Source organism: Sceloporus undulatus, chromosome 2 (genome assembly GCF_019175285.1).
Source record: "Sceloporus undulatus isolate JIND9_A2432 ecotype Alabama chromosome 2, SceUnd_v1.1, whole genome shotgun sequence".
NCBI lineage: Eukaryota > Metazoa > Chordata > Lepidosauria > Squamata > Phrynosomatidae > Sceloporus > Sceloporus undulatus.
Genome location: NC_056523.1, coordinates 290,093,795 through 290,119,999, shown reverse-complemented (window position 1 = coordinate 290,119,999; position 26,205 = coordinate 290,093,795). Strand labels below are relative to the sequence as shown.

Here is a 26,205-nt window from a genome sequence, read left to right as displayed (position 1 = left end):
CACCACCTTCTTCCTCCTCTCAGTCCTCCTCCTCCTCTTTGCAATCGCTCCTGCCACCCAAGAATAGCAGCATCTGTCGGATCCTGGTGGCTGCCCATATGGCTGAGGGAATGCATTGCTGCTGGCAGAAGCTGCTCTTCTTGGGCAGCACGAGCGATTGCAAAGAGGAGGAGGAATAGGACTGTAACGAGGACTGCTAGTAGGAGGGTGGCAGCTGTAACAGCATCGGGCAGGACTATATTAAGCACAACCAGGGGCTTGCCCTCTGTGGAGAAGGAGGGCCCATTATATTAGCTGTGGATTTTTATGCTGACAATGGTAGGACTAGGATAATAAGAGTTGGAAGAGACTACAAGGACCATCCAATCCAAACCCCATCATGTAGGAATTCACAATCAAAGCATCCCCAACAGATGGCCATCCAACCTCTATTTAAAAACCTCCAAAGGAGGAGACTCCAGCACTCTCTCAGAGTTCCAGTGTCAAACAACTCTTAGTGTTGGGAAGTTCTTCCTAATGTTTAAGTGGAAACTTTTCCTGTAGACTAGACAATCCCTGTGGTACACTCTAACTCTCCAATTTTGATTTTATGCTACAGTAGTAATACCAATTAAAATGAAAAAGCTTAGTCAAATTCAGTTGTTTCCATTGTTTTACTGAAACGGGAAAAATTGTACCAAAATGTACAGTTTTTAATAGTACAAAATGGTTTTTGGAAAGACAGAATGTCAGTTGCATTCACCAAAACGGACACTGTACAGACTGTTTATTGCTAGCCCAGTGTTGCATTAAATAATAAAACCTGTTAAATTTGAACTCTGCATAAATAATAAAAAGGTAGTTGCTGGACAAGAATACTGTAGGAAGAGGGACATTCATGATGCTATTTACAAACAGCCACAGCACATATCTAGCAAGTAATAGGTTGACTTGCATTAGCTTATGAACCTAATACATACTAGTTAGATATTTTATGTACAAAATGTGTATGTATACATATACATATATATATTCCACTCAATTTTACTGAGCTTGGAAGAGGTGGGTCTCTTGCAATTAGTTCCAAGTGGAACAAAAGGATCCCAGAACTCAAACCATCATTTTAGCCAGTTTGGAGCAATGTCGTCACTGCATCTGACAAGGGATAAGGAGTACATCTGAACTCCTGCTCTCTCTCTTCAGACTGGTTCTCTGTAGCTTTGTAGTAGACTTCACTGATAGGCAGCTACCTTTGCTGCATTCACTTTTCTTCTAACATCATTTCAGTGAATCTGGTTGTTAGCAGTCCTTCAAAAGAAGTGAGGAGCAATTTGGATCTTACCCCCAAATAAATTATAATTTCAAGGAAAATAATTAAATAAAGTATCAGTAATAAAGCAGCATGGATTTTTAACAGATCTCTCATGTCAAGTCATGCACCTATTCCTGTAAAAAATAAAATAAAAACATTCACACCATACTCCAAAGTGATGATTGAAAAAAAGTGTAAACATGTTTCTGAATTCGTTATTCAAAACCATCCCCATTAAAACCTTAACCATTTAAAGGTGCAGGCAACTGTGTACTTCTTTTAGGAAAGGTATCACTGAAACAAATAGGTTCTATAGGTTCTACAGTGATTTTTTATCAGCTGCCACCCATGGGCTTTGCTCCAGAGAATTTCGCACTGGATGGTACAGAAAAGTCCGTCTGAACAAAACACCTGAGAATTTTAACTCAGTGGGTTATATTTTGAAATATAGTCTCTATGGATCATATCTTTTTTGCAACAATGCATACGTTCCCTTTGTACAAACAGCACAACTAAGTGAAGCATCCTGAAAGAAGATTCTGAATATTGTGATTCAACTAAATTCATCCCCATGTCCAAATTCTAACCTTATAAATCTGACCAGATTAAAAAGAGTCTGTGAAGAGCAGTTTGGCTAAAATGAATAATGGCAACAAATAAAACCCATCCAACCATCCCCCACCCACACCAATTTGCTATTCTGCTGGAATGAGATGATTTGATGCAAATTTAATGCCTGGCTCACAAGAATAACAGGTTGTTTCAGGGTTGTACACAAAATATACCAAGTTGGCCTGAAAAACAATGAACACAAGAAAGCAATTAATGGAGTAGGCTGGTTTAAAACCCCAAACCAGTAAGTTACAATAGCCAGATTATTTTCACTGCTAAAAGGAGCAAGGTTAATCATTTTGGATAGCTTGGATAAACTACATGGAGCTCCATAGCATAGAACATATCACTCAGAACAAGCTAGAGTTCCATGTCAGAATTAAAAACCCTCTGAAATATTTCCTATAGAGAAGCATCCTTTTGGTATTCAAAAGGGACAAAGGATGCAAACAGCCAGGTGTGGGTTCCACACCCACCGATCCCATGTGTCCTTCCAACAATCCAATGTATTGAACATTTATCTTCCTTCTAAAAGTCACAGATCATGTGCTGTTTCCTTTCACTTGTCAATTTGTCATAGCAATCATTTGTTTCAAGTTTCTGTCAATTTCACACAGCTTTCTTGGTACATGTTCCCTGAAGATCTTGTAGATTTATTTTTGACCTGTCAAAAGCAAGGTAAACAAATAAAATCCAAGTCTGTTAGGTTTCTACATTAGGTATGCTTTGTTAGCTGGTAAGGAACAATTTAGACTAAGTAAATGTACTGTCTTATTACCTGTTGTGAATCATGTGGCTTTTGACTAAATGCCCTGCAGCTAAGGCAGCCATAAGGGACAGTTCTCCTGCCATTACTGTAGCGCACACAATTTTGGCAAGCTGCCGGGCATTTTCTCCAGGATTTTCTGTACTTGCTCCTTGCACCCCCAACATCTGTAAACAACAGAAGATAATAACATGCCTCAGAAAAAGGCAGTGTTCTTTTCAAGACTCCTCTGGTCCTCACCTTGCAACTTTTAATCTACTTTCAAAATACTGACAAATAGTAGACTCGATAGCTCAGTGATAAAACTGTACAAGCAACAGAGCTACGTATTCAGCAAGTCCAATGTCTAGGAACCTTAAATAAAAGACATCAGGCAGCAAAGATCTCTGCATGTGACCTTGGAAAATCACTGCCAGTTACTTGAGACAAAAATAGTTTGAAGTCAACAGTCCAGAACAACTTCAAAGATAAGGTTGAAGCCTTACAGACTAACATACAACCAAACATTCCCAAGGTACACTTCTCTAAAATTAGAAGCATTCTTCTAACAGTCACATACTGTTACTGCTTTAAATGCACGCATGCACCTGATAGGTAAATATTTGTGACTCCCCCCCCCACTGGTACAGGTGAGGAATTGATCATTCCCATATATTCTGGATTAAAAAGCAATAGAAAGAAAGCAATAGGGCTTTCAAATGTGGGCGTTTGCTGGCAGAGTGCAATGATGTCAAATTGCAAAACTTGGGTCAGAAATATATGACTCAGGTCTTGTGATACAAAACTGGGTTGGGTTATAATTTTGCAAATTTATTTCCTTTGATACTCATACATGTATTACTTCTGAGTCTTCATACCTGCAAACAAGCCTGCTGTGGTAACAGGTTGGTTCCTCCACCCACAGTCCCGATTTCTATTGAAGGCATTGTGCAACTGATATATAGATCTTCGTTGGTAGGACCAGCTGACTCCATCAATGTAATGCAGTTTGAGCTGCTGATATTCTGTGCTGCATCCTTGGCAGGTAAAAAATAAAACACATGATTTTAGCATCAACAGGTATTTAAACAGATGGTGTCCCTCTCTCTCACACACGTACACACAGAATGGTAAATAAAAATAAAACTTACCTGCCCACATGCAATGTACATGGCAGTGACAATGTTTGCTGCATGAGCATTGTAGCCACCTATGCTACCAGCCATTGCAGATCCAACCAAATTTTTGTTTATGTTGACTTCTACCATGGCGTCTGTGGTAGTCTTCAATACCTAAAACGAACCGAGAGAAAAAAATAAAGCTCCTATATAGTTCCACTTAGTGTGGAAAGCATGATGGTAATAAACACATTTTTGTCTCTTACCTAGAAGAATAGCACACACATAGAATCTGTCTGAAATATTACCAGATTGAGTAGAAGGAAAGCAATAATTCGAAATTAAGATGACTACCCCCACCTAAACAGGATCTGGATGAAACCCTCTGAACCTATCAAATTTTTAAAGTGCATTACAGTAATTTACAAATTATTTCTTTGCACTTTGATTAAACAGAGGTGGCTTACACAGCAGGTACTCACTTCTTTGACAACTTTTGCTGGAATGACTGCTTCACAGACGACTGATTTCCCTCTCCCTTCTACCCAGTTGATGGCAGCTGGCTTTTTATCTGTACAGTAGTTACCACTAACAGCTAAAATGTAGAGATCAGGAAACTCTTCCTGCAGTCTTGCAAGTGCCTTCTCTGTACCCTGATTTGAGAAGGTGATGGGAAAGGAGAAGGAAAGAAAATATATTTATACATAACCAGCAATATTCCTGCAGTACTTGCTGATTTTTATGTTTCTTTTAATAATAAAATAGAATTTATTTAATACCTAAAACTGAATTCCAGAAGCACTGTTGAAATTGGGGATTAAAAAAGAGGAGTCATCCACAATGTGAATTACATCAGGTAGCCATTTCAGTCATGGTAACAGTTACTCTGGAATGTTTGTGCCAAACATTAGGTTGGATTTTGCTCCAACAAGTGTGAACTGTGGCTCATTAAGCTGAACTGCAATACCATTTTCTCAGTTCAGTAACACAGTTACATTCAAGCAGAACTCTAGATCTTTAACTTGTTTCTTCTCCATTCCCCAGGATATCTTATTTAAAAAGTGTTTGTATTCATTACTGTATTTTGAAATCGGTATTTGTTTAAATGCACAGAACAAACCCTCACACTTACTTTTGAAATCATATTCATTCCCATTGCATCACCAGTTCTAGCCTGGAAGCGAATATAGAGGTTGCGTCCAGCCAAACCAATATGAAGCCTTTGGAGACGAGCAAACCTGTAAATATAATTATTTACTATATAAATATGTAGTCCCAAAATGTATTTTGGATGAACTGCTTCCAAGTGTGTTACAGAAAGAAAGAAAAAGGAAGATATCCCTCTCTTTTACCACAAAAAATTCTAACCTGCTGGTGCTATCAAATGCATCTTTGACTATCTTAAAACCCTCCGGTGTTTCAAGCCAAGCTTTCACTTCTGCAGACTGGCAGGCAGTTGGTAGCCTTATCACAGGACCTCGAGTCATTCCATCAGCCAAAATACGGCTCCTGGCACCTCCACCAAGCTGAGGTAAGGAGAAGAAAATGATTACAGATTTCTAAAAGGGCAAATTCCACATTATTATTTTTGGACACCTTAAAGAAACATCTGACAACAGAAGGGTAAACTTATGTTCATAAACATCATGTCCCTTTCCCCATCCTGTTTCTGCCCCTGAATGTTTGTAGGCTGCATGTGGAACTGTGGAGGGGAAGGGGAATCTATTCCACCTCCACCGTCTGCTCCATTACCAGACAAGCACAGCTGGATGCAGTTCAACATAACTGTTTAAATTACAGCCCTACCAACCCTGCTCATTGGTACTTACACATATTGCTCTGCACCCTCTATTTGTGCTTGCCACCAGACAACCTTCTGTTGTTGCCATTGGAATATGAAACTCTTTGTTGTCCAGAAGAAGGGGGCCAACCACTCCCACAGGGATTGGCATGTATCCAATCACATTTTCACAGCAGGCACCCATTACCTTAACACAAAAGTCAACAAAAGTACTTTTTTAAAAAATTAAGTATTCCCTTATTATTCTATGGCGAGCAATACTTTGTGAACACTAATCTTTTTCGTTATGTTTGTTGAAACATAAACCTGATTATTAACTTACTAAAATACCAAACTGACACAAACACAAAGACTGTTATTTATATCATCTTGAAACACACTTTCTACATCTTCTGTACTTCAGAAGCAACAAAAAACCTACAAAGAATGTTCACTTCTAACTATCTGCTGTCTATCATTTCCTTCAGGATGAGAACTCATATCTGCTGCTAATGACTAAACTCAGTTTAAACTCAATCCCAAATCAAAAGCCTTAAAACATTTGATTCTTCTATTCATAAATAAATTAATCTGCACATTCATCTCAATTAACCGGCACATCTACTTACCAAAGAATAATTGTAGTTTTTGTAAGGAAGATAATGTAGGGAGGAAGGTTCAGGAAGTTTCTGAGATAAAATTTGTCTTCTAATTGATACACCACGTTCCTGAGTTTCCATTAAAGTTTCCAGCTTGTAAGCAGGAATATGCTTTGCAGTGACTAAACTAATTACCTCAGCATCAGTAAGGAACCTTGCACCCATCTAGGAAGAAGAAAATATTGGATTATCTTACTGGCTCTCTGTCTATAAACCACCTCTTTGCTGGTAACCAATACTAAAGAAACACTGCCACTGATAAGAGAAGTTGGTGAGACAGACACTGGAGGTACAACAACTTCAGTGTAAATTGCTTGTAAGAACATCTTTCTGTTACTGTCAACACTCAGTCTCTGAAAGGTCCAAAATGAAAGATTTTTTCAGAATTTCAGTGTGTTATAAGCCGGAGTAGAAAAACAGGCAATTTCTCAATTTATTCCACAAGCCACACTCACAAAGATAGCATATATCCATACTGAATATTTTAAAAATGCCTGTCACACACAGTTATTTTACTTTCTTACCTTGCCATTCTGAAGTACTGAGAGACATTCTTCAATGGAGCGTGACTCTTTAGGCAATTCAGTGTCAGGGACTGTAGTATTACATACTGATGAAGTTTCTTCAGGTGCACAAGTACCAACCACAAAGGTGGCCTTTGCTAGTGACTCCGGTAGGAAAGGCTTTATAGTTTCATCTGCATAAAAACCAATAATCAGAATTTGAAAGGAAAATAGATGTTTGTATGTTCCAAGCTTTAGTATTATTTTTTTAAAAATTATAAGCTGTTATTATTGAAGAGTTTACCTTTTTCATTTTTGGCAAATGGAGCATCTACTTTTTTGGAAATGGGATTATTTTTTAAAGGTACAGATTGTTTTCTGCAGCAGTTTTCAGGAATTTTTTTCTGGATCACTAATGGAGATGTTATAGGGTTCTTCAATGACAATGTGGATTCCATCTCAGTCTGCTCAAAGAAGATGTATTTGACAGCAAGGAGAAGAGCTAAGCCAAGTGTAATTACTTGTTCAATATCCATACTGGCCATTCTAGAAATGATTAAATAAAACAGACAATACATATTCTTACACTACTGTAATGAAAACCTTCTTAATGACATTTTAATATAAGGAAAATTAGCTAATCTTTCTATCCCTTTAAAAAAAACCTTCTTGTCTTTGATCCTTCCAGTGCAAATGCTTCCTTACCTACTAGACATTGGAATTCTTGCTATTTAACAGGTGACTTGGTTTTTTGTTTTTACAATAAATACACAAATAAATAAGTCCCCTCACTTATCTGACAGGTTAGGGAACCAAGCACTGCCCCAAAAGGGGGATGCTATTTATTTTCTTTCTATGAGAGGAAGCATTTTAGCTAGGCAGCGGCATGGACTGAAGAGAGCAGATGAAGGAAAGTGGGAGGATGTGCACAGGCTTGATGGGCATGGCAGTGGCAGGCAGTCCTCCTTTGGCAGGAAGGACCAAGTGCCTCATCACTTTGAGTGGCAGGAAGTTGAGTCCAGTCAGAGGTGCTGCCTGCATGATGTCATTACCTAATGGCTACTGGCTCTCTGAGGAGGCAGCAGCAGTGCGAGTTTTGGTTCAGCTCACTTCATGCAGTGCTTTTTGGCAATTGTAGTGCTCTTGCTTTCCTGATTTCCTTCCGTCCCTCCCCTGTTTTTTCAACAGCCGAAGGAACAGTTCAGAGTAGATTCACAGACTCAGTGACACTGGAGCCACTGGAATCTTCTTCACTTTGAACTGCTCCTCCTTTGTCACCTTTCTTTAACTCTGGCTGTTGGGAAAGCAGGGAAAAAGAGAAACTGCCGGAGTGGAAGCCCACATAATTGCTGTGGTTGTACACGACATTAATGCCTCCCCTGCCCAGTCCATAGTTGTCTCAGCCAAACAAGCATTAATCTCCCAATAAAAAGTAAAGAACTGCCCTTTCTGATCTGTTTGAACCTAAGAATGAATCACAGCTTTTTCAACCCTTTTATACTAGTGCATAGCCAGAAGCATAAATTTGATGCAAGGCTGAAAGAACAGACCACTAGAGGAGTCCTGGTGGCGCAGTGGTTAAATGCCTGTACTGCAGCACTCACTCAAAACCACAAGGTTGCGAGTTCAAGAAGAGCAAAAGGGCTCAAGCTTGACTCAGGCTTGCATCCTTCCAAGGTTGCTAAAATGACTACCCAGATTGTTGGGGGAAAATTAGCTTACAGTTGTAAACCACTTAGACACTGCTTAGGCGGTATGAAGCGGTATATAAATGAAGCTTTTTGTTTTGTTTTCTTTTGAATACATGGATTTTGAGTATAATTTACAACAGTTGAAAATAGTTGTCAAAAAATTGTAAGTTGAAAAGTGGGAGATGCCTATAAGTAACACAACTGGACTAGGCTGACCTTTATCTTTTCTCTAGCTCTCCTGTATGCCTGAAATTCCTTCTCTAAAATCTACCCTCTTATTTTCTTCAAACACTTCCTCAAAAATCACTTTTTTCCTTTGATGTATTTGTGTGGACATATGGAAGTCTGGTGGAACAGGTCTAATCAACCAGGGTCTGTTTTTAGAATAGTGTTATCCTAGGTAAATCAACTACATGAAGCATTATAGAAAGAAATATCCCTATATAAATTAATCCTCCGCTTCCTCTTCCAATACACCTCTAACATTCTGATCTTATACAAGAATATTCAAGACCAGTTTACATAGGTTAATTACACCTTAACTCTTCATAGATTCAAAATATGCACTCTTCCCTCCTCCTTTTTATAATATGACCTAGTGAATCAGGGAAATATAATGAAATAAGACATCATATACTGTAATACTAAATTACTGTACCACTTTTACATTATCAGAGTCTAAGGTTCAATGTTAATATTTGTAATCAGTAAATATCTAGGATGGGCGTATCACATGGTCGCTCCTACCCTTCCCTGTTGGCTAAATGGTAATCATCTCAACTCATATGACTAATACAGTTATTAACTGTTGGGATGTTAAAATTTATGGAACTACCACACTGCAAGAGTAATGTATAAATGAACCCTAAATACTTCATTTATTTGAACAGCTAAACCACCGTGTAAGTCATTTAGGCAACCACTGAGTGGCCAGATGTAGGGAGGGCAGCTTTCACACTTGCAGCTCTCCTGCATCTGTGTTCATGTCCCTTTCAGTCACTATTTTTGGCCAATTTGTAGCCAAAATACAAGTTTAGAGAGAAGTTCTAGGGGAGTAGTTTGGTGCAGTTTTCAGGAGAAAGATAATCCAAACCCCATGTCAATTTTTATTTTTAAAATTTGTGGGCAGTCAAGAGTCTTCAAGTGGCTGCAGAAGTGGGGTGGGGGTAGCATTTGGCCTGCAGGCTGCATCTTCTTCACTTCAGTCTATGTTACTAGATATATTGAGTCTGTGGTTACTTGCACAAATCAGTACCTTAATTCACTGTAAATAAAAAATAAATGACAGATGCAATCAAATATTGATTAGCCTGACTATATTTAAACACACCTGGAAAGATAGAATTGCCACAGAGAAACATTTGGCTCAATTCTTTTTGGTGCATTTTCATCGAGTCCCACAGATATTTCTGCCGTGCTATTTTGTGTCGATGGCTCCGCTATCCAGCGACTGTGAGCATGAACAAGAACTAAACCTAGAGACTAAAATTTGAAAAAGCAATTACTGGCTAATCCAAGAATATGCATTAGCATCTTATGAATACCGCACATGTACAAAGTTGAACAGGTGGAGGTTGATTTGTTAATTTGAGTGTACAGTTCCATTTAAAGGCAATCTTACTGTTGTAAGAAAATTGTTCATTACAAGATACCTGTGTCCTTTATATTTACTTTTTCTTTAATTTTCTGACTTCATTAAATTGCTACAGTTAAAGCTTTTCTGAAATTAAATGTTTATGTTCCAATAAAAATAAATCCACAGAGGAAAATTGCAATAACTCTGGTTCATGCCCTTTTTATGAACTCAGGGCAGATCAAAGTAAATTAAAAAAAAAACACAACACAATATTTTTTACAAAAACTCAAAACAGATTTTTGATTTTTTTAATAAATAAATTTCTAAATTTCTCTCAATAATTACCTAATAGCAACAATTAAAACTCATCACAAAAATGGATTAATGGCTTTGTCATGCTCATTTAGTTACCTACATTTAAATATGAAAAAGTATGTTTCCCTATAGTCAATAAATAAATGACAGCAAGAATGTGGAAGATGACATCTAGCTATAGAACTTTTTAGGACAACGTACATGTTATTTCAATTAAAAACTGAAAATTGTAAAACAAATGCTGTGGTGCCCAAAAGGTCTAAACTTTTCTTTTGGGTGCCCAGTTCAGAACTTACCTCCATCTGTGTGTGTGTGTGTGTGTGTGTGTGTGTGTATGTAATTGAGGCTCCCTAATACCTCAACCCTGCCTGATGCACTGTCTGGTTTCAAGCACCTACTTAAATCATGTAGGTGTCCATGGATGAAGAAGAAGATGCAATAGAATACATATACATGTATTAAAGACATGGAATATACTTTTCTAGATGGTTCAAAAAGCTCTACCAGAATTGCAAATTAACATATCTTTGTGACCAGATCTGTACTATTATTTGAAAAGTGAAATATTATCAGGTAAAACTGAATCAGTTTTTAAAACTAGGCTGTTCTCTTGATGACTGTTATGATTTCAATATTTATCCTATAACAATTCAACTTCTTTCAATGGAACATAAAACTTCAAACTCTTGTTGAATATGTTAGGACAGGGGGGCACTATAGCTTCACAGCAGGCATTGAGCCCACATGGCCCTGAAATTATCTCTTTATTCTGACCTGCTGGCAACTGCCTGTATTTTTTACGTTTGGAGAAAACTGAGCCTTCTGTATTTTTATTTCACATTAATAGGATTTCACAAAAAACAAATGTTACCATAATCATTTTCACCCTCTGTGTTACAGGATTGGGTTTATTTTCTTCTTCTTCTAGAACACGAGCAAAGTGGCTGAGCTGCCATATGGGATGGCCTTCGCGACTTTCCCGTGAAAGCTGCAGGAAGAATGTGCGACACATTTAGTAACCACTTGCCCAGAATCATGATTTATTATGCTACTAAAAGCTAAATGCCATTATATAGAAAGTTCAATTAATGTTCCAAAATAAGAAGGGTAGTAAAGATTCTTCTCTAATATTTAGGAGACAGAACTGTTGATCATTTATGCAAATTTGTCAGATGCACATCTGGATAGAAAATGTTAACTTCAATCTGTCATAAATTTAGAGCAACTGGAATATGCAACCATGCTGCAAACATAATTACAGTATGAACCATTATAATTATACCAAAGCTAAGAATTTACAAATAACCATGGCTGTTACCCTTAGCTCATATAGTGTCCCATATTATGTACAGCACTTGCTTCAATGTGAAGTTATCCTGTATATGAATGAGTAGGAACTGCACGAAGATAGTAATGCTTATGTGTAGCTTCTATTCATTTCAACTGCTGATGAAAAATTTATACAGTGGACTCTATATATATCAAATTCCTATCTTTTAAAAAATTGAAATAAAAACATTTCTGAATAAAATAATCTTAGCAATATATTAGATACAAAATGAAGAATTTAATCAAATATGAGATTGTTTAAAATAAGCTAATCGAAACATATTGCAAAAAATATATATGAGGGAATGGAATGTAGATCAGGTTTCAGAGAGCTTGAAAAAAATTGAAAGTTAAGAGACAATTGGAATAAGTCAGCATTTGATAAGAAGGAAAGACAGTGTGAATGTGAAGAAAGTGGAAGAATGTGGAACGAAGGTTAGATAAGTTATGTAGAAGGTAAGAGGAGGTAGAAGAGTGAGACAGCAGGGGAAAGATAAGAAGACTGAGAAAAGGAAGGGGAAGAGGAAGGACATAAGGATGAAAGTTTAACTGGGGGAGAAGGAAGGAGTAGAGAATTGAAGGAGCTGAGGGAGAAGGTAAGACAGTAAGGGGAAAGTAAGTGAGAAAGAATGAAGGAGAATGAGAGATGCAAAGAATAGATTAAGAAAAGATAAATAGGTAAAGTGGGATGGTTTGAAGTAGGATTATTATTATTAATGATTCAGTAATGGTAACAGTAATATGTGAATGATTATCTTAGAAAGTTTTAATATATATATAAATACAGGGGTACCTCGGGTTACGAAATTAATTCGTTCCGCCACCGCTTTCGTAACCCGAAAAGCCTTCGCAAGCCGAAAACCCATAGGCGCTAATGGGGAAAAGCCGCGATTTCGTGTGAAATAGCGCCGAAAAGCACCAAAATTTTCTTCGTAACCCGAAATAACCTTCGTAACCCGGAACAGTTATTTCCTATGGGATTTTTTCGTATCCCGGAAATTTCGTAACGTGGGTATTTCGTATCCCGGGGTACCACTGTATATACAAATGTAATGTAATGTAATATATACAAATGTATTTGTATGTGAATAGGTAGTATGTAATACATGTATGAATTATGTATATTTAAAGTTAAATAAACATAACTTCAGTGAGGAAAACTCTGTGCAACATGTTAATCACACGTTTAGATGAGGTATAGTTGTATAATGACATAATTACTTAATTGCTGTATGTCTATAATATACATTGCAATCTAAAGTATCTTATCATAAGTCATAAATTTACAGCAGTTAAGGACTTGAAAACAGTTTACATTATATTAGTTCTAACTACCTTGCTTATTTTACTCTCATATAATGTCATAACTTGGATGTTAATGCAAGGAACCACATTTTATCTACCGGTCCTCAATGTGGATATAATTTGAGTTCTCCAATACTCTGCATGAACTCCTGGCAGCAATGAACATGGAGGATGCTACTTTCCTCTGACTGAAAAATAATTGCATCCATATACTGTATATACTCATGTATAAGTCTAGAAATTTTAAGTCAAAAAATTGATCTCAAAAAACTAGGTCAACGTAAATATTATGCTTTAACACTTAGTAAAAAGGGAACCATCCCCTGGTGAAAGGCAAGAGTGCATTCTGTTCTGAAAGCACTGACTTCCCTCTACTCTCTCTTCCATCCAGCCTTTAGTGCGAGCCAAAATGGTTATGCCTGCCATAATACTGTAGGTTCTTTGGCATTGTTTTCCTTAGCTTCATCATTTAGATCCTATGTTCTATGTCCCTAAGTTTAACCGTCGACTTATCCAAGGGTCATATCAATATCCATAATTTTGCCCCCAAAACCTGCCCTCGACTTATACGTGAGGTCAACTTATAGTCAAGTATATATGGTAATTCAAAGAAATAGCAAGTATAACAAAATTGGTTATTCCAAAATCGTTTCCAGTAAATTAATTATTTTTTTCAGGGTTCGTCTGTTGTTCAAGGAACACTCCTTGTCATATGACATTTTCTCATATTTCAGATCAAAGAGAGAGGAAATTTTAATGCCATTTATCTGAACTGTAACCATGTGGCACATTTTACAGATCCTAGCAACTAGACAGCTGTTATACCAATGATGATGTTTGATGAGCTCTTACCTCTAATACCAGAGATACACATGCAGGAAAGAAAGTCATGAAGACAAAGTAGTTGGCTAGGACAGACATGCAGCCAAAACAGCACATGATTTCAAGCTGTCTTACTCCTGTCAGAAAGACAAGGACCAAGCAATTAGAATTGCAGCATTTTTCTATTTGAAGGGTAATACAAATAACATACAACAAACAAATCACAAATACTCAGACATAAAAAACATGCTTATAGATACAGCTGAACCATGTAATCACATAATAAAAATGGGTAAAAGTCATAAGAATGTAGTTTCTCTAGTAGTGTCATTAACAGATAGAGTTTACAATGTGAATTTTTTAAATATGTAATAATAAGGACAAATAACTATGTAAATAAAAATAAATACATAAAACAGAAAGTACAATGTTTTAAAAAACATATAGAGAGACAATACAGAAACAGACCAGAATCAAAATGTCTTAGGGTTTTCAAAAAAACCTATAGTAAGGGAGCCATTTGCATCTCCGCAGCAGGGGAGATCCCATGTGATTGGGGGAATCAGAAATTTTTTTTATCTCCAGTACTGACTAGCCTAACAGCTCCTGCTGAAGGATCAGAAAACAAGGTCCATAAGGCAAACACAATGCTCAAGCAGGTTAATACAGGTTTGAAGATGAAAACTAGCACCAATAAATGGGCAGTCAGTGTAACTGGAGCAGCCAAGTGTTGTTATTGTTGCATTATCTACAACACAGGCATGATCTATCAATAGATGGGGAGATGAGCCAGTAAGAAACCTCCACCGAAGATCCACAAGTGCTTGTGGAATGGCCTATGTTGCTGTGGAATGCTCCTCTGCAGCAATTTAAGAATGAGGATTTCTTGCTGAGTCCTCCATAATGCAGCTCACAACAGGATTTGCAGGGGAGGGGAGAAATGATCCTGAGGTTGGAGGACCATTGCGAATAGGATGACCAGGACAGGTATCATTTGTAATGTGGAACGAGTTGGTTCTTTTTCAGGCAATAAATATATTTGCCATGCATATGCGAATTACTTTCAAGACAGCGCAAGCTAACAAAGGCCTATTTTATAGGTACAGTTTAATCATGCATGCATGTATACACACACACACACAGCATTTTTCAACAATGTATAGTTAACTTGCAAAATAAAGTGAAATATCTGGTTTTTTATCAGTTGACTGAGTAATACCTCCAAAAATTCAATTAATTAATTTTGTCTTATTGAATACTGTCATAGAAAACACTAGCAAATTATCAGTTTGTAATCCTTATGCAATGCACGTTAGGAACATCATGACTACCATCCTAGCACTCTCATGGACAAGACACAAAGAAACCATGCCAAATAATTTCCCATAAGATCTTAATTACTTTCTTTAAAAACTGCTGTTATATAATTCAGGCATATATGTCCTAAAGGCAGAACATTTAATTCATATCTGGCAGGAGTACAGACAACTGCACTCACTTCCACTCTCTAGGGAACATGTAGATCTTTAGAAGCTATTGACTGCCCCAGCTAGTATAGTTTAAAGGTGAAGAATGTTGTGAGCTGCAGTTCAACAACTTGCATAGGCATCTGCATAAGCCCACATTTTATCTTTCCCCTCCTATAACATAGGTGTAAGTATCAATCTTTTTTATGTTCTCAAATAAGATGGAAATTTTAAAAAATACACTGAGAGCTCCAGACTTACCAGACATTGTACCAACACCAATCACAAGACATTCCACTAAGGCATCAAGTGTAAATGTAGGGCCCAAGATTGCCATTCCACGTGAAATGTTGTCTCTTACTTCATCCTACATGAAATACAAATATTTAAGCAGTTAAAATACAAATTGGAAATTTAATATTTGTTACCAATGCTGATACAGAATAAAATAAAAAATAAAAGTGTGTCCAATATGTACAATGATTTTACATCAACAAAATCCATGTAGGGATTTATTTTTATGACAAACTATATATACCTTTGAAGGCCAATAAATTTCAGTTATGCTACAAAAATACACATTATCAAAACAGAGATGCATGCTGACCTGTGAATTGGAACTGAGTGCAAACTTGGCTAATGCACTAGCTCTGGAGAGGTCAATCAGAAGTAAGAAGAATGGCAGTGCTTCACTGAAAAGATTCAAAAAGAATATTGGCTGTTTAAAGTATAATTTAGAAATGTGCAAAATAACAAGTCTTGTAGACTTCTACAATTATGAAAGCACAAATAATTTATATTGAAAGTAATCAATATTTTCTACTAGATAGAGTAAATCAATACACCTGATCTTCCACCTCAGCATACATTTGGATACACGATAGGCACTGTGTGTCATGAAAATATATGAAGGCCTGTTACAGACTGCCAAAATAAAGCTGCTTCGCATCTCTTTGGAGGTATGCTGTTTAAATGATGCATGCATCCGAAGAATCCGGAAGCTGCACCAAAGCTGCACTCCAGTGCTTAGGAATGGAGTGTGGCTTTGGCGCGACCTCCGGACTCTTAGGACCCATGCATCATTTAAATCACATACCTCCAAAGAGACCCGAAGCAGCTTTATTTTGGCAGTCTGTAACAGGCCGAAGGTATGGCAAATGATTTGCTGGGCTGTAGTCTGCAAAAGCTTATACAGTGGGCCCTTCAGATCTGCACGGTTTGCTTCCAGGACCCCGCACAGATACCGAAAAATGCGGGTGATCATGGCCCACATTATTAAATGGCAACAACATGTACACACATACTTCAGTGTGCCTATGTTCATGTTGCTGCCATTTAATAATATGGGGCTTGATGATCTGTGACCAGTTGAATTTGTGGATATGGAAGGCTCACTGTACTGAAGTGCAATTTTTTAAAGTTCTACAAGATTGTTCTTTGTAAAGATAGCAGGAAGTATGAAAGTCACTAGAAAAGCCTAACTAATCTACAGTAAAAAATGAACAGTAATGATGAGATGAAAAATATTTTAGGGCAATGAATCTCTCATTTCTGTAAGGTTGGGGATGGAGTGTAGGGGTATTTTTTCAATGCCACTATAGTACTAATGTGTTGAAATGGAAGCATAGGAAACTTTTGTACAGCATTGCCAACAGAATTTTGTGGATTTAAACTGACAAATTGGACATGAAGTGAATACGCATCTGAGAAGACTCTGGAATATGTTGGTACTTCACTTTCAAGGTGTAAGCTCTGTACAAAATGTAATGAGTGAGTTCATATGCACTTATGTCTGTACCCCATAACTCCTGCTAGAAAAGAGACCGCTCTGAAAGTTTCTGCAACATGTTCCCAATTTGCCCAAATTCACTCATTCTTAACTTCAAGATGACATTTACTGTTGTGCAAATGAAAATATATTTTGATATGAACAAAAATGAATAATACATACTTCAAGCCTGTCAATTCCTTATCAAGGAAATGAATCACCACAGTACTGAAGACAAAGCTTGAGAAGATTGTGAAGAGCCCAGCAATACCTTGAAAAAAGAAAAGTCTGTGTGACATGGCAATACGTAACATGTCACAGACACTTATTCCCATGCAAAAGAGTACCTGTAAACACCTATTAATTCAAATCCTTTCCTCTGCATGCTCATCTGATCCAACACTTTACTTTGCATCTTTTTGTTTAATTTTCAATAAGAACACAATGTAGATTTGGGGCAAGTCACTTCACTTTGAATAGTACTTAAACTTCTGAACTGAGTAGCAGCTTCTCAGATGCACTGAGTTCCTGATCACTTGGGACCATACCCAGTTCTCATAAGGATACCAACCAGCTGACCAAATTCTGGGAGTTTAAGTTACATGCTTACCTTTCCACATACAGAATTCCCTAAGCAGTAATATTCCCTGATATATGTGACTAATGATCTACCACCCACCTGCACACAATGGTTTCACCCTGTATGCTGTAAACATGTCCCTTTGCTTAGATCAATGTGGACGGTTGTCACATGTGTCTTCTGTAACTCTGAACAACAGAGATGGCTCTGTTGTGTAGTCCACATGCCTGAACTACACAAACTTTTTTTTTAACTCAAAAGAACCTCAAGTTCTCCCAAAGAACGCGTTCTTCTCTTATTTCAACATCTGCTATGTTAAATTACTGCTGTAAAAATATGCTAAGACTAACACTTTATTCTTCTTTCTTAACTGGGCATGAATACTATTTCCAAAAACAGTGTGCCCTCCCCTTATGCAGGGATCCGTTCCAGAGCCCTCTGTGTAAGGGGAAATCAGTATATGCTGAAGCCCCATAGGGAGTAATGGGGCTTGTGCCTATGGCGCACGTGCGCCATGGGCACATGCCCCATTAGTTCTTCCGGGGCGCAGAGTATGCTGAAAGCCGCATATGGCACACCCGCGTAAAACACAGGCATGTTGGGTCACCTCTCCTAGTCTATAAACAGAAAAATCTTGTGAATGTTGCCAATAGCATCCATTTGTTCTGCAGTATGGCTCAGCACAAATTTATCAGTTCTTTGCAATTGGGTTATTCACATGCACAAATCTGATTTGATGTTTTAACAGGATATGCATGGTTAATTATTCTCCATTTCGTTGTTTTGTAATGACTTATGGAAACCATGATACAAACCAAGACAGCTTACCTAAAATATATTTTGATCCAAGCTGCCTCAGATTTTGAAACTGGAAATATATATAAAGGATTGCTATGCAGCGTGTGATTGTCAGTATTATAATATCACTGCTCAAAACATCCTGTTAAAAGAGGAGTATAATATAAATATGCTTTTAAAAATTAAAAAGTTACATTACTTTTCTAAAACCAGTATTATCAGTCTTTTCAGCACTTCATATTTCTCAAATATTAATATTGCTAAGCTCCAATCTAAATTCATTGATTCCTACAAGAGGATTAAGACCAAATTCATACAAAGTATTTCTATCAACAACACTAAAAACTACTTCAATGAAGCTATCTTAGATCAATTTAGCAGATTTTAATTTCAAACAGTGATTACATTAGCAATGAATATGCAAATAATAAATTTGTGGTCTTACTTCTTCAAATTTGGGACATTCATAATTCCATCCACAGATTTTGTCATTACCAGTGAACATCTTCATGGACATCATGCAAATAGTAAGAGTTACAGTCCCCACAATGACCTCCCATGGGTGAGAGGCCACAAAAAGGCCATGCATTTGAAATAGTCTGGACAGCATGTTCAAAACTGTTTTCTCAGATCTAGGACTAAATACAATAAAATACACTGTTAGTGCAGTAAACTATGCATTTGGATAAAGCTGCTGTTTGAGGACTGTATGAAGATTAAGCAGATTTACAATTACTGTATATACTCATGTATAAGTCTAGAAATTTTAGTCAAAAATTGACTCAAAAATCTGAGTCAAGTTATCCACGGGTCAATATAAGTACTGTACTTTAAATCTTATAAAAAGGGAACCATCCCTTGGTGAAAGGCAAAAGTGTAATCTGTCCTGAAAGCACCGACCCCCTCTGCTCTCTCATCTATCCAGTGTTTAGTGGAAGCTCAAACAGTTATGCCTACTGGAATTTTGTTAAGTTGCTTCATCCTATATCTCCTTTGTCACATGCCTATAAATTTTACCCTCAACTTATACATGGGGTCATATCAAAATCCATCATTTTAGCCCCCAAACCTGACCTCGACTTATACATGAGGTCGACTTATAGTTGAGTATATACGGTACTTATTTATTGTATTTCTGAACATAAAACAAAACCATTAATTTAAAAATATTTCACAGAATTACAAACACTTCTCCCAATAGACTGTGAAGCCATTCCAGAAGCTCCCAAAGGCAACTGATTAGTAGTGGGCCTGAACCCACTTGGCAAAAAAAAAGAATGTCCCTCTCTTCATGAACACTCTGTAACAATGCTTCTGATCAAATAAACAACATCTTTCATTGGTAAAGAAATGTGGCCTGTTTTTTAGTTTTTGGGGGGCTATTTTAGGATGCCCCCTTTCAAAACAGCACTACAGTATTAAGCCTTTATAACATGTGGTGAGTGGGGTTTTTTGATTAAAAATTTGGGAGGGGAATGTCATGGGTTCTGGAAGTCCAAAAGGCTGAACTGAACTCTCTACAAGGGCTGGTAGTGGTCCGCAGGGCACACTTTTCTCACCTTATTTACAGAATTCACCATCATCCAGGGATCAGAATAGTGTGGCTTATACAAAAAAAGGGCAAAAAAGTCTCTGGTGAAAGCTAGGGGACAGAGAACGGCTAACATGGACAAAGGTCCAAAAACACACTGCAGAACTAATCTAGTTTGAGACCATTTTAACTGCTCTGACTCAATACTAGGGAATTCTCTGAACTGTGGTTTTGTGAAACCTTTAGCCTTCTCTGTCAGAGAATTCTGGTGCCACAATAAACTATAATTCCCAGGAGCCCCTAGCACTGAGCCAGGGCAGTTAAAGCAGTCTCAAACTGGACTATTTCTACAGTGTGTTTTGGGCCTGTGTAAACATCACAAATACTTGTCAGGAGTTGTATCGTGCATACTGCAAGCCATAGTTTGAAGTGTTAACCTAAAAGGGGAAAGCTGTATTTGCTTGATGTTCAAGAATGTTAATGTGTTCTACAACACTGAGAGAAAATGATGGGATATACAGTGGAATATTGATTGCGAGAGACTGTTGATCACATTTCTTTTTAGTTAATGAGTAGAAGGGACTTGAGCTTGTCTTGACAAAACCCAAAGTTACTCTCCTGGGAACACAGGCAGTAAATGATAAAGGTGCTTCATGGGAATGCTAAAATAGTACAGTCTGCCCTTGCCTTACGCGGGGGATCCGTTCCGCCCCCCCCCCCCGGCATAAGACAAAAAGCGCATATGCTCAAGCTCCATTACATATAATGGGGCTTGTGCAGGCACATGCGCCATTGTCCCAACCTTCCTGTGGCTTCCACATAACCAGAAGTCGCCTATAATGAGCCCGCGTATGGTGCGGGCAAACCGTATGGAGATTTTTCCCCCCAAATGTTGCAAGGTTTTAAACAATCTATATTGTAAGGTTTTTGACCTGCATGCCTACATTTTTTGGATCAACATTTTTAAAGCACAGCATTCTTACTGCATATTTCAAGTATCAGATTAACACAACATGGGGCATATGTGGAATGCTTATACATTTGAATGCTTTATCTATGGTCCCATCACTCCAACCCCTATTAATCTTAAAAATGCTTACAGCACAGCACATTTTGTCAAAAGAAAGCAATAGTCTTCTTTTCTTAATAGCACAATACATAATTCACAAGCAATCTGACTACTTCTTCCATTAGGTTTTTTTTTAATCAACACACTTCACATTATACAGCAGTATCAGATGCAACCCATTCATGTTTCAGAAATGTAAGAGTCACCCATGAAGTAATGGTACAGGATTTCAAGTTTTGTCCCCAGGTAAACCAGACTGTTCACTCAATCTTGTCTCATTACTAATGACCTCTGGTGAGCTACAGATGGTTTTAAAGGCAAATGAATATGAGCGGCTGACTAAATTTTAGTGATCTGAGTGTCTAAGCAAATCATTTTCCTTTATAATAGTCTCTGATCTATGATGGTCCAGAAAGATTCTACTTTTGTGTGCATCTGTAAGTATGTGCCTTCAAGTCCCCTGATGACTTATGATGACCCGATAATTTCATATGGTTTGCTTAGGCAAGGAAAGAGTTCATCACACTAGCAATTTCCTGCAGGAAAACGGGAATTAAATGCGATATAACGTGAAGGAAACCAGGAAATGCCCAAAGTTTATCACACGACGTCGCAGTTAATGGGAAATAATGCGAAGTTAATCCACAATTAAAGCAGAGGAAACCAGCAGCTTTTTACTTTCGGAACAAACTGAATTTTAAAAGCTTCCACTTTCCTCTGCTTTAACTGCAGGTTAACTTTACGTTATTTCATTTTAGCGCAATGACTGTGATTTGCAAGTTCTGTTTAAATTGGAATGTAAATTGCGTTTAACTCCTGTTTTCCCGCAGGATCTCGCTAGTGTGATAAACTCCGAAGACTCTGAGGTGGTTTTGCCAGTTCCTTCCTCTGAAATATAGTTTATAGCACCTGGTATTCGTTGGTGATCATGTACTAACCAGAGCCAATTTTCTACTTTTAGCACCATAAAATTCTTGAGGCAGACAAACAGGTTCTTGATTTCCCCCAAACAAGTCACCTTTGCTTCCTAACATAATAATGTCAGCTTTGCAAACATTAAATCTCCACAGTCAAACATATATAAATATTCCTTCAGCATCTAGTCACAACACTTAAATTTGTAAGCAAAAAAGTGACCTGCTGTGTAATACAACCTTCTTCTAGAAGTCTCTAATTTGGCACACACAAAAGAGACCATACTGATTGACTAGTTTATGTTGAATGACACCCACAACGTCAAGACTCCTGGGTACTGTATCAAATATGAATAACTACTTTAGCCTGCAAAGTAAAAAAAATAACAGTGTGTACATACTACATTTTTACACAATAATTCTACTTAAAAGATTCTGGTAACTGAACACTGATTAACTTTCAGAGTTAAGCGGATGTCAATGCAACTCATTAAAGTAGGACAAAAATTCATGGTACATCTTCCTTTTCTACCTTTTGTAGTCAGTACTGTCCCTCTTTTTTTAAAGGATTTATTAAATATTTTCCCCAATATAATTAGGGGGAAATTTTTTTAAAAATTAGAAGTGATTAAAAGAGATAAAATAGAATACAAATTACAACTATATTGGACTTATCACCACTTAGCTTCACATTAAAATAATACTCCAAAACACACCCTGATCTGTAAATGATATACACACACAAAACAAACACTGGTAAATTACTCTGAACTAGCTTGACAAATGACATGGAAAACTGACCCAGTCCTTGACAGCTAGAAAAAAGCAGCCTTTTAAAAAAATAAAATAAAATTCAGATCTATATAGGCAAATGTGTGTGTAGTTCTGCTATGCTGGGAAATACTCTAGTACCAGCCACATCCACAAAACATCCTTTCTATACACAGATAAACCTGAAAGAAGAGAAGTGAACTTGACTTGGAGGAACTGTTAGCAGCTCCTTAGCGTGAAACAAAATCCCCAACGGATTATCTCTTTTTCAGAAAAGGCACATAATGTCTCCAGGGGGAAAACATGATATTTGTATCTTTTGAGGGTCTAATTATAAGCTTCTCGAAGTACTAAAAAAAATAGTAGTTATTTTGTCTCTTATGAACAGTGGATCACAACCTGCACAACGTAGTCAGAGGCTTTACTTGGAAGCCCAGTTTCTCCTCAGCCTCAAGGCATGATAAACCTGGACCAGATGCCACCCCTTGATACTCCAAACTGTAGTGAAGAACCACTCCACATCTGCATGGGTAGCACAAGAAGCTAAAATCATCTAGCAAGGAAGCAACCAATACAACAGAGAGGAGACAAGAACAATCCAACGGAGAGTAGGGTGGGGAATGACAGGGGTCGGAACTGCACTGCAGAAATAATGCAGTTTGAGACCACTTTAACTGCCACGGCTCAATGCTATGCAATTCTAGGAACTGTCGTTTTGTGAGACATTCTGCATTTTCAAACTACAATCCTCAGGATTCCCTAGCACTGAACCAGGGCAGTCAAAGTGGTCTTAAACTACAAATCTCAGGAATCTGTAGGATGGCGTCACGGCAGTTAAAGCAGTCATCAAACTAAATTATTTCAACAGTGCAGATCCAGGCAACGACAACCACACCTTGCAGCAATCTCCCCAGTTCTTTCATCTCCTGCTCCCACAGAGCCTTTAAAGCTGGTAAACAATAGAGCCTGCCTTTTACTTTTTCCTGCACTTGGTGTTGCAGGTGGCTTCGTTCTACTATAGCAATTTCAGTCGAACCGATGCTATCAGTAGTTCTATTGCTTAATGTGTTTTTAATTTGTTTTGTCTTCCCTTTGTTCCAATGCCGCTGCTTACCTGCCTTGGGGTAAATGATAAATAATATCCTAGTGTTGGAAAAGACCCAAAGGGCCACCCAGTCCAACCCCATTCTGCCATGCAGGAAATCATAATCAAAGCATCCCCATTGACAGATGGCCATCCAGCCTCTGCTTAAAGACCTCCAAAGAAGGAGATTCCACCACACTCCGAGGAAGGAGTGTGTTCCACTGTCGAACAGCTCTTACTCTCAGCAAGTTCCTCCTAATGTTGAGGTGGAATCTCTTTTCCTGCAGCTTGCATCGATTGTTCAGGGTCCTGTTCTCTGGAGCAGCAGAAAACAAGCTTGCTCCCTCCTCAACATGACATCGCTTCAAATATTTAAACAGGGCTATGATATCACCTCTTAACCTTCTCTTCTCCAGGCTAAACATCCCCAGCTCCCTAAATCGTTCCTTATAGGCAGGGCTGGGGAGTAGTAGTGATTTTGGCGTTACTCCTTGTCCTTCTCTGAAGTACGGTATTTTTCAATAATGTTACTCTTACTCCTTTACTCTTATTCCTACTCCCAGCCCTTCTCATAGGGCTTCTCTGGACACGCTTCAGCTTGTCGACATCCTTCTTTGGGTAGACTTCACCTGGAGTACTGTGTCCAGTATGGGCACCACAATTCAAAAAGGATGTTGACAAACTGGAGCGTGTCCAAAGGAGGGCGACTAAAATGGTGAAGGGCCTGGAAACCGTGCCCTATGAGGAATGACTTAGGGAGCTGGGGATGTTTAGCCTGGAGAAGAGAAGGTTAAGAGGTGATATGATAGCCCTGTTTAAATATTTGAAGGGATGTCATATTGAGGAGGGAGCAAGCTTGTTTTCTGCTGCTCCAGAGACTAGAACTTAGAACAATGGATGCAAGCTGCAGGAAAAGAGATTCCAGCTCAACATTAGGAGGAACTTGCTGAGAGTAAGGGCTGTTCGACAGTGGAACACACTCCTTCCTTGGAGTGTAGTGGAGTCTCCTTCCTTGGAGGTCTTTAAGCAGAGGCTGGATGGCCATCTGTCAATGGGGATGCTCTGATGGAGGGTTCCTGCATGGCAGAATGGGGATGGACTGGGAGGCCCTTTTGAGGGCCTCTTCCAACTAACTCTGTGATGCGAATCCTGGCTCAGCCATGAAACCCACTGGGTGACCTTGGGCAAGAAGTCACAGGCTCTCAGCCTCCTCTGAACCCACCTTGCCAAGGGCCCCCCAGGATAATAGGGTCGTCATAAGTCAGGAAGGCCTTAAAGGCACACAGCAGCCGCCCGCTTACCGTCACTGCGGCGCGAGAGAGAGGGACAAGGCGCCATAATGGGCCCCATTCAGAGAGAAGAAGGCGCAGAGGAGCTCTCCGAACCCTCCAGAAGGACCCCGGGCCTGGAAATGAAATAAAAAGGGCTGCCCGCGGCGCGCCTGAAGCAAGTTTCTATTTTTATGTTTAAAAAAGGCTCAAAACGGCGTCCCTCTCTTCTCTCAGACTAACAGACCCGAGGCGGTGACTCCCGCTGAAGGGCCCTTACCTCGTTCAATCGACCGCAAGGTTTGTGTCGAAACAGGCGAATTCGGTAGCCACCTCTGGCTCGCTCTGTTGCCGGCCGCAAACTGAGGCGCCCTCCCTCGCCGCTATACAAGGACACCCGGCTGGCGACGTCATCGCCCGATCGCCCAGCCAATGGCGGACCTCGGCCACGCCCACCCTGCCTTCGCGTCACCAGCTCCGTCGCCGTGGCAACAGGAGAGAGACAGGGGAAGCTGTTGCGCCGCGCGACGCCGCGCCGGATCAGGAGGGGGCCACGCGCCATCTCGCCACGGGGCCGCCGGCCAATGAGCGACGGCCCCCGAGTCTCCTCGTTCCTCCTGAGTGGTCAGTTCGTCGCTGGCTCATTTGCATACAGGCTTCGGCTGGGCCAATGGGATTTGCGCTCGCCCGCGGGAGCGTTGCTGACTGAGTTGCCATTTGTTAAAAAAAGGCGGCTGTTAATCCGCTCCTATCACCTCTGCGTCCGCACTGCGAAAATAACTCGCTTCGATAACGCTTTAAATGCCACAGTTCAATTTTAAGGAATTCTGGGAACTGTAGCGTCGTGAGACGTTTAGCCTTCTCTGTCAGAGAGCTCTGGTGCCCCAACAAACTGCAATTCCTAAGATAATAACAATAATAATTTTAATATTTATCATTTTATATTTAATAATAATTTAATAATTATTGTTTAACAATTATTATTATTATTATTATTATTATTATTATTATTATTATTATTTATATACTGCCTTCCCAAGGATCAAGGGTGGTTTACAAATTAGATAAATGCATAAAGCAAACAATTTACATAGGCAAATGCATCAGATTTCACAGCATTGAGCCATGGCAGTTGAAGCGGTAGCGAAGTGGATTATGTCTGCAGTGCGGATGGAGCCACAGTATCATTTTCGCCTCTCCTTACTTCATA

The 26,205-nt window shown here is 38.7% G+C and overlaps 1 protein-coding gene across 3 annotated transcripts; it reads right to left on the bottom strand.

Annotated features, from left to right (window-relative positions):
* Nucleotides 1–634: 634 nt before the first annotated feature.
* On the bottom strand, nucleotides 635–25,415 carry HMGCR (3-hydroxy-3-methylglutaryl-CoA reductase). 3 transcript variants are annotated; one of them, XM_042452156.1, is made up of 20 exons: nucleotides 25,276–25,415; nucleotides 18,804–18,996; nucleotides 18,389–18,500; nucleotides 17,164–17,251; nucleotides 15,820–15,904; nucleotides 15,474–15,579; nucleotides 13,777–13,883; nucleotides 11,162–11,278; nucleotides 9,730–9,881; nucleotides 7,013–7,254; nucleotides 6,730–6,902; nucleotides 6,176–6,370; nucleotides 5,596–5,754; nucleotides 5,135–5,292; nucleotides 4,899–5,004; nucleotides 4,249–4,419; nucleotides 3,800–3,940; nucleotides 3,527–3,685; nucleotides 2,682–2,836; nucleotides 635–2,567 (listed from the first exon to the last, which is right to left on the bottom strand). In XM_042452156.1, the coding sequence occupies exons 2-20, from the start codon at nucleotides 18,966–18,968 to the stop codon at nucleotides 2,513–2,515; spliced, it is 2,646 nt and encodes an 881-aa protein (XP_042308090.1). In that variant the 5' UTR covers nucleotides 18,969–18,996; nucleotides 25,276–25,415; the 3' UTR covers nucleotides 635–2,512. The 3 variants fall into 3 exon arrangements, with proteins under 3 accessions (XP_042308090.1, XP_042308091.1, XP_042308092.1); XM_042452157.1 differs by lacking the exon at nucleotides 25,276–25,415 and adding an exon at nucleotides 25,029–25,102; XM_042452158.1 differs by lacking the exon at nucleotides 5,596–5,754.
* Between the last annotated feature and the right edge of the window lie 790 nt (nucleotides 25,416–26,205).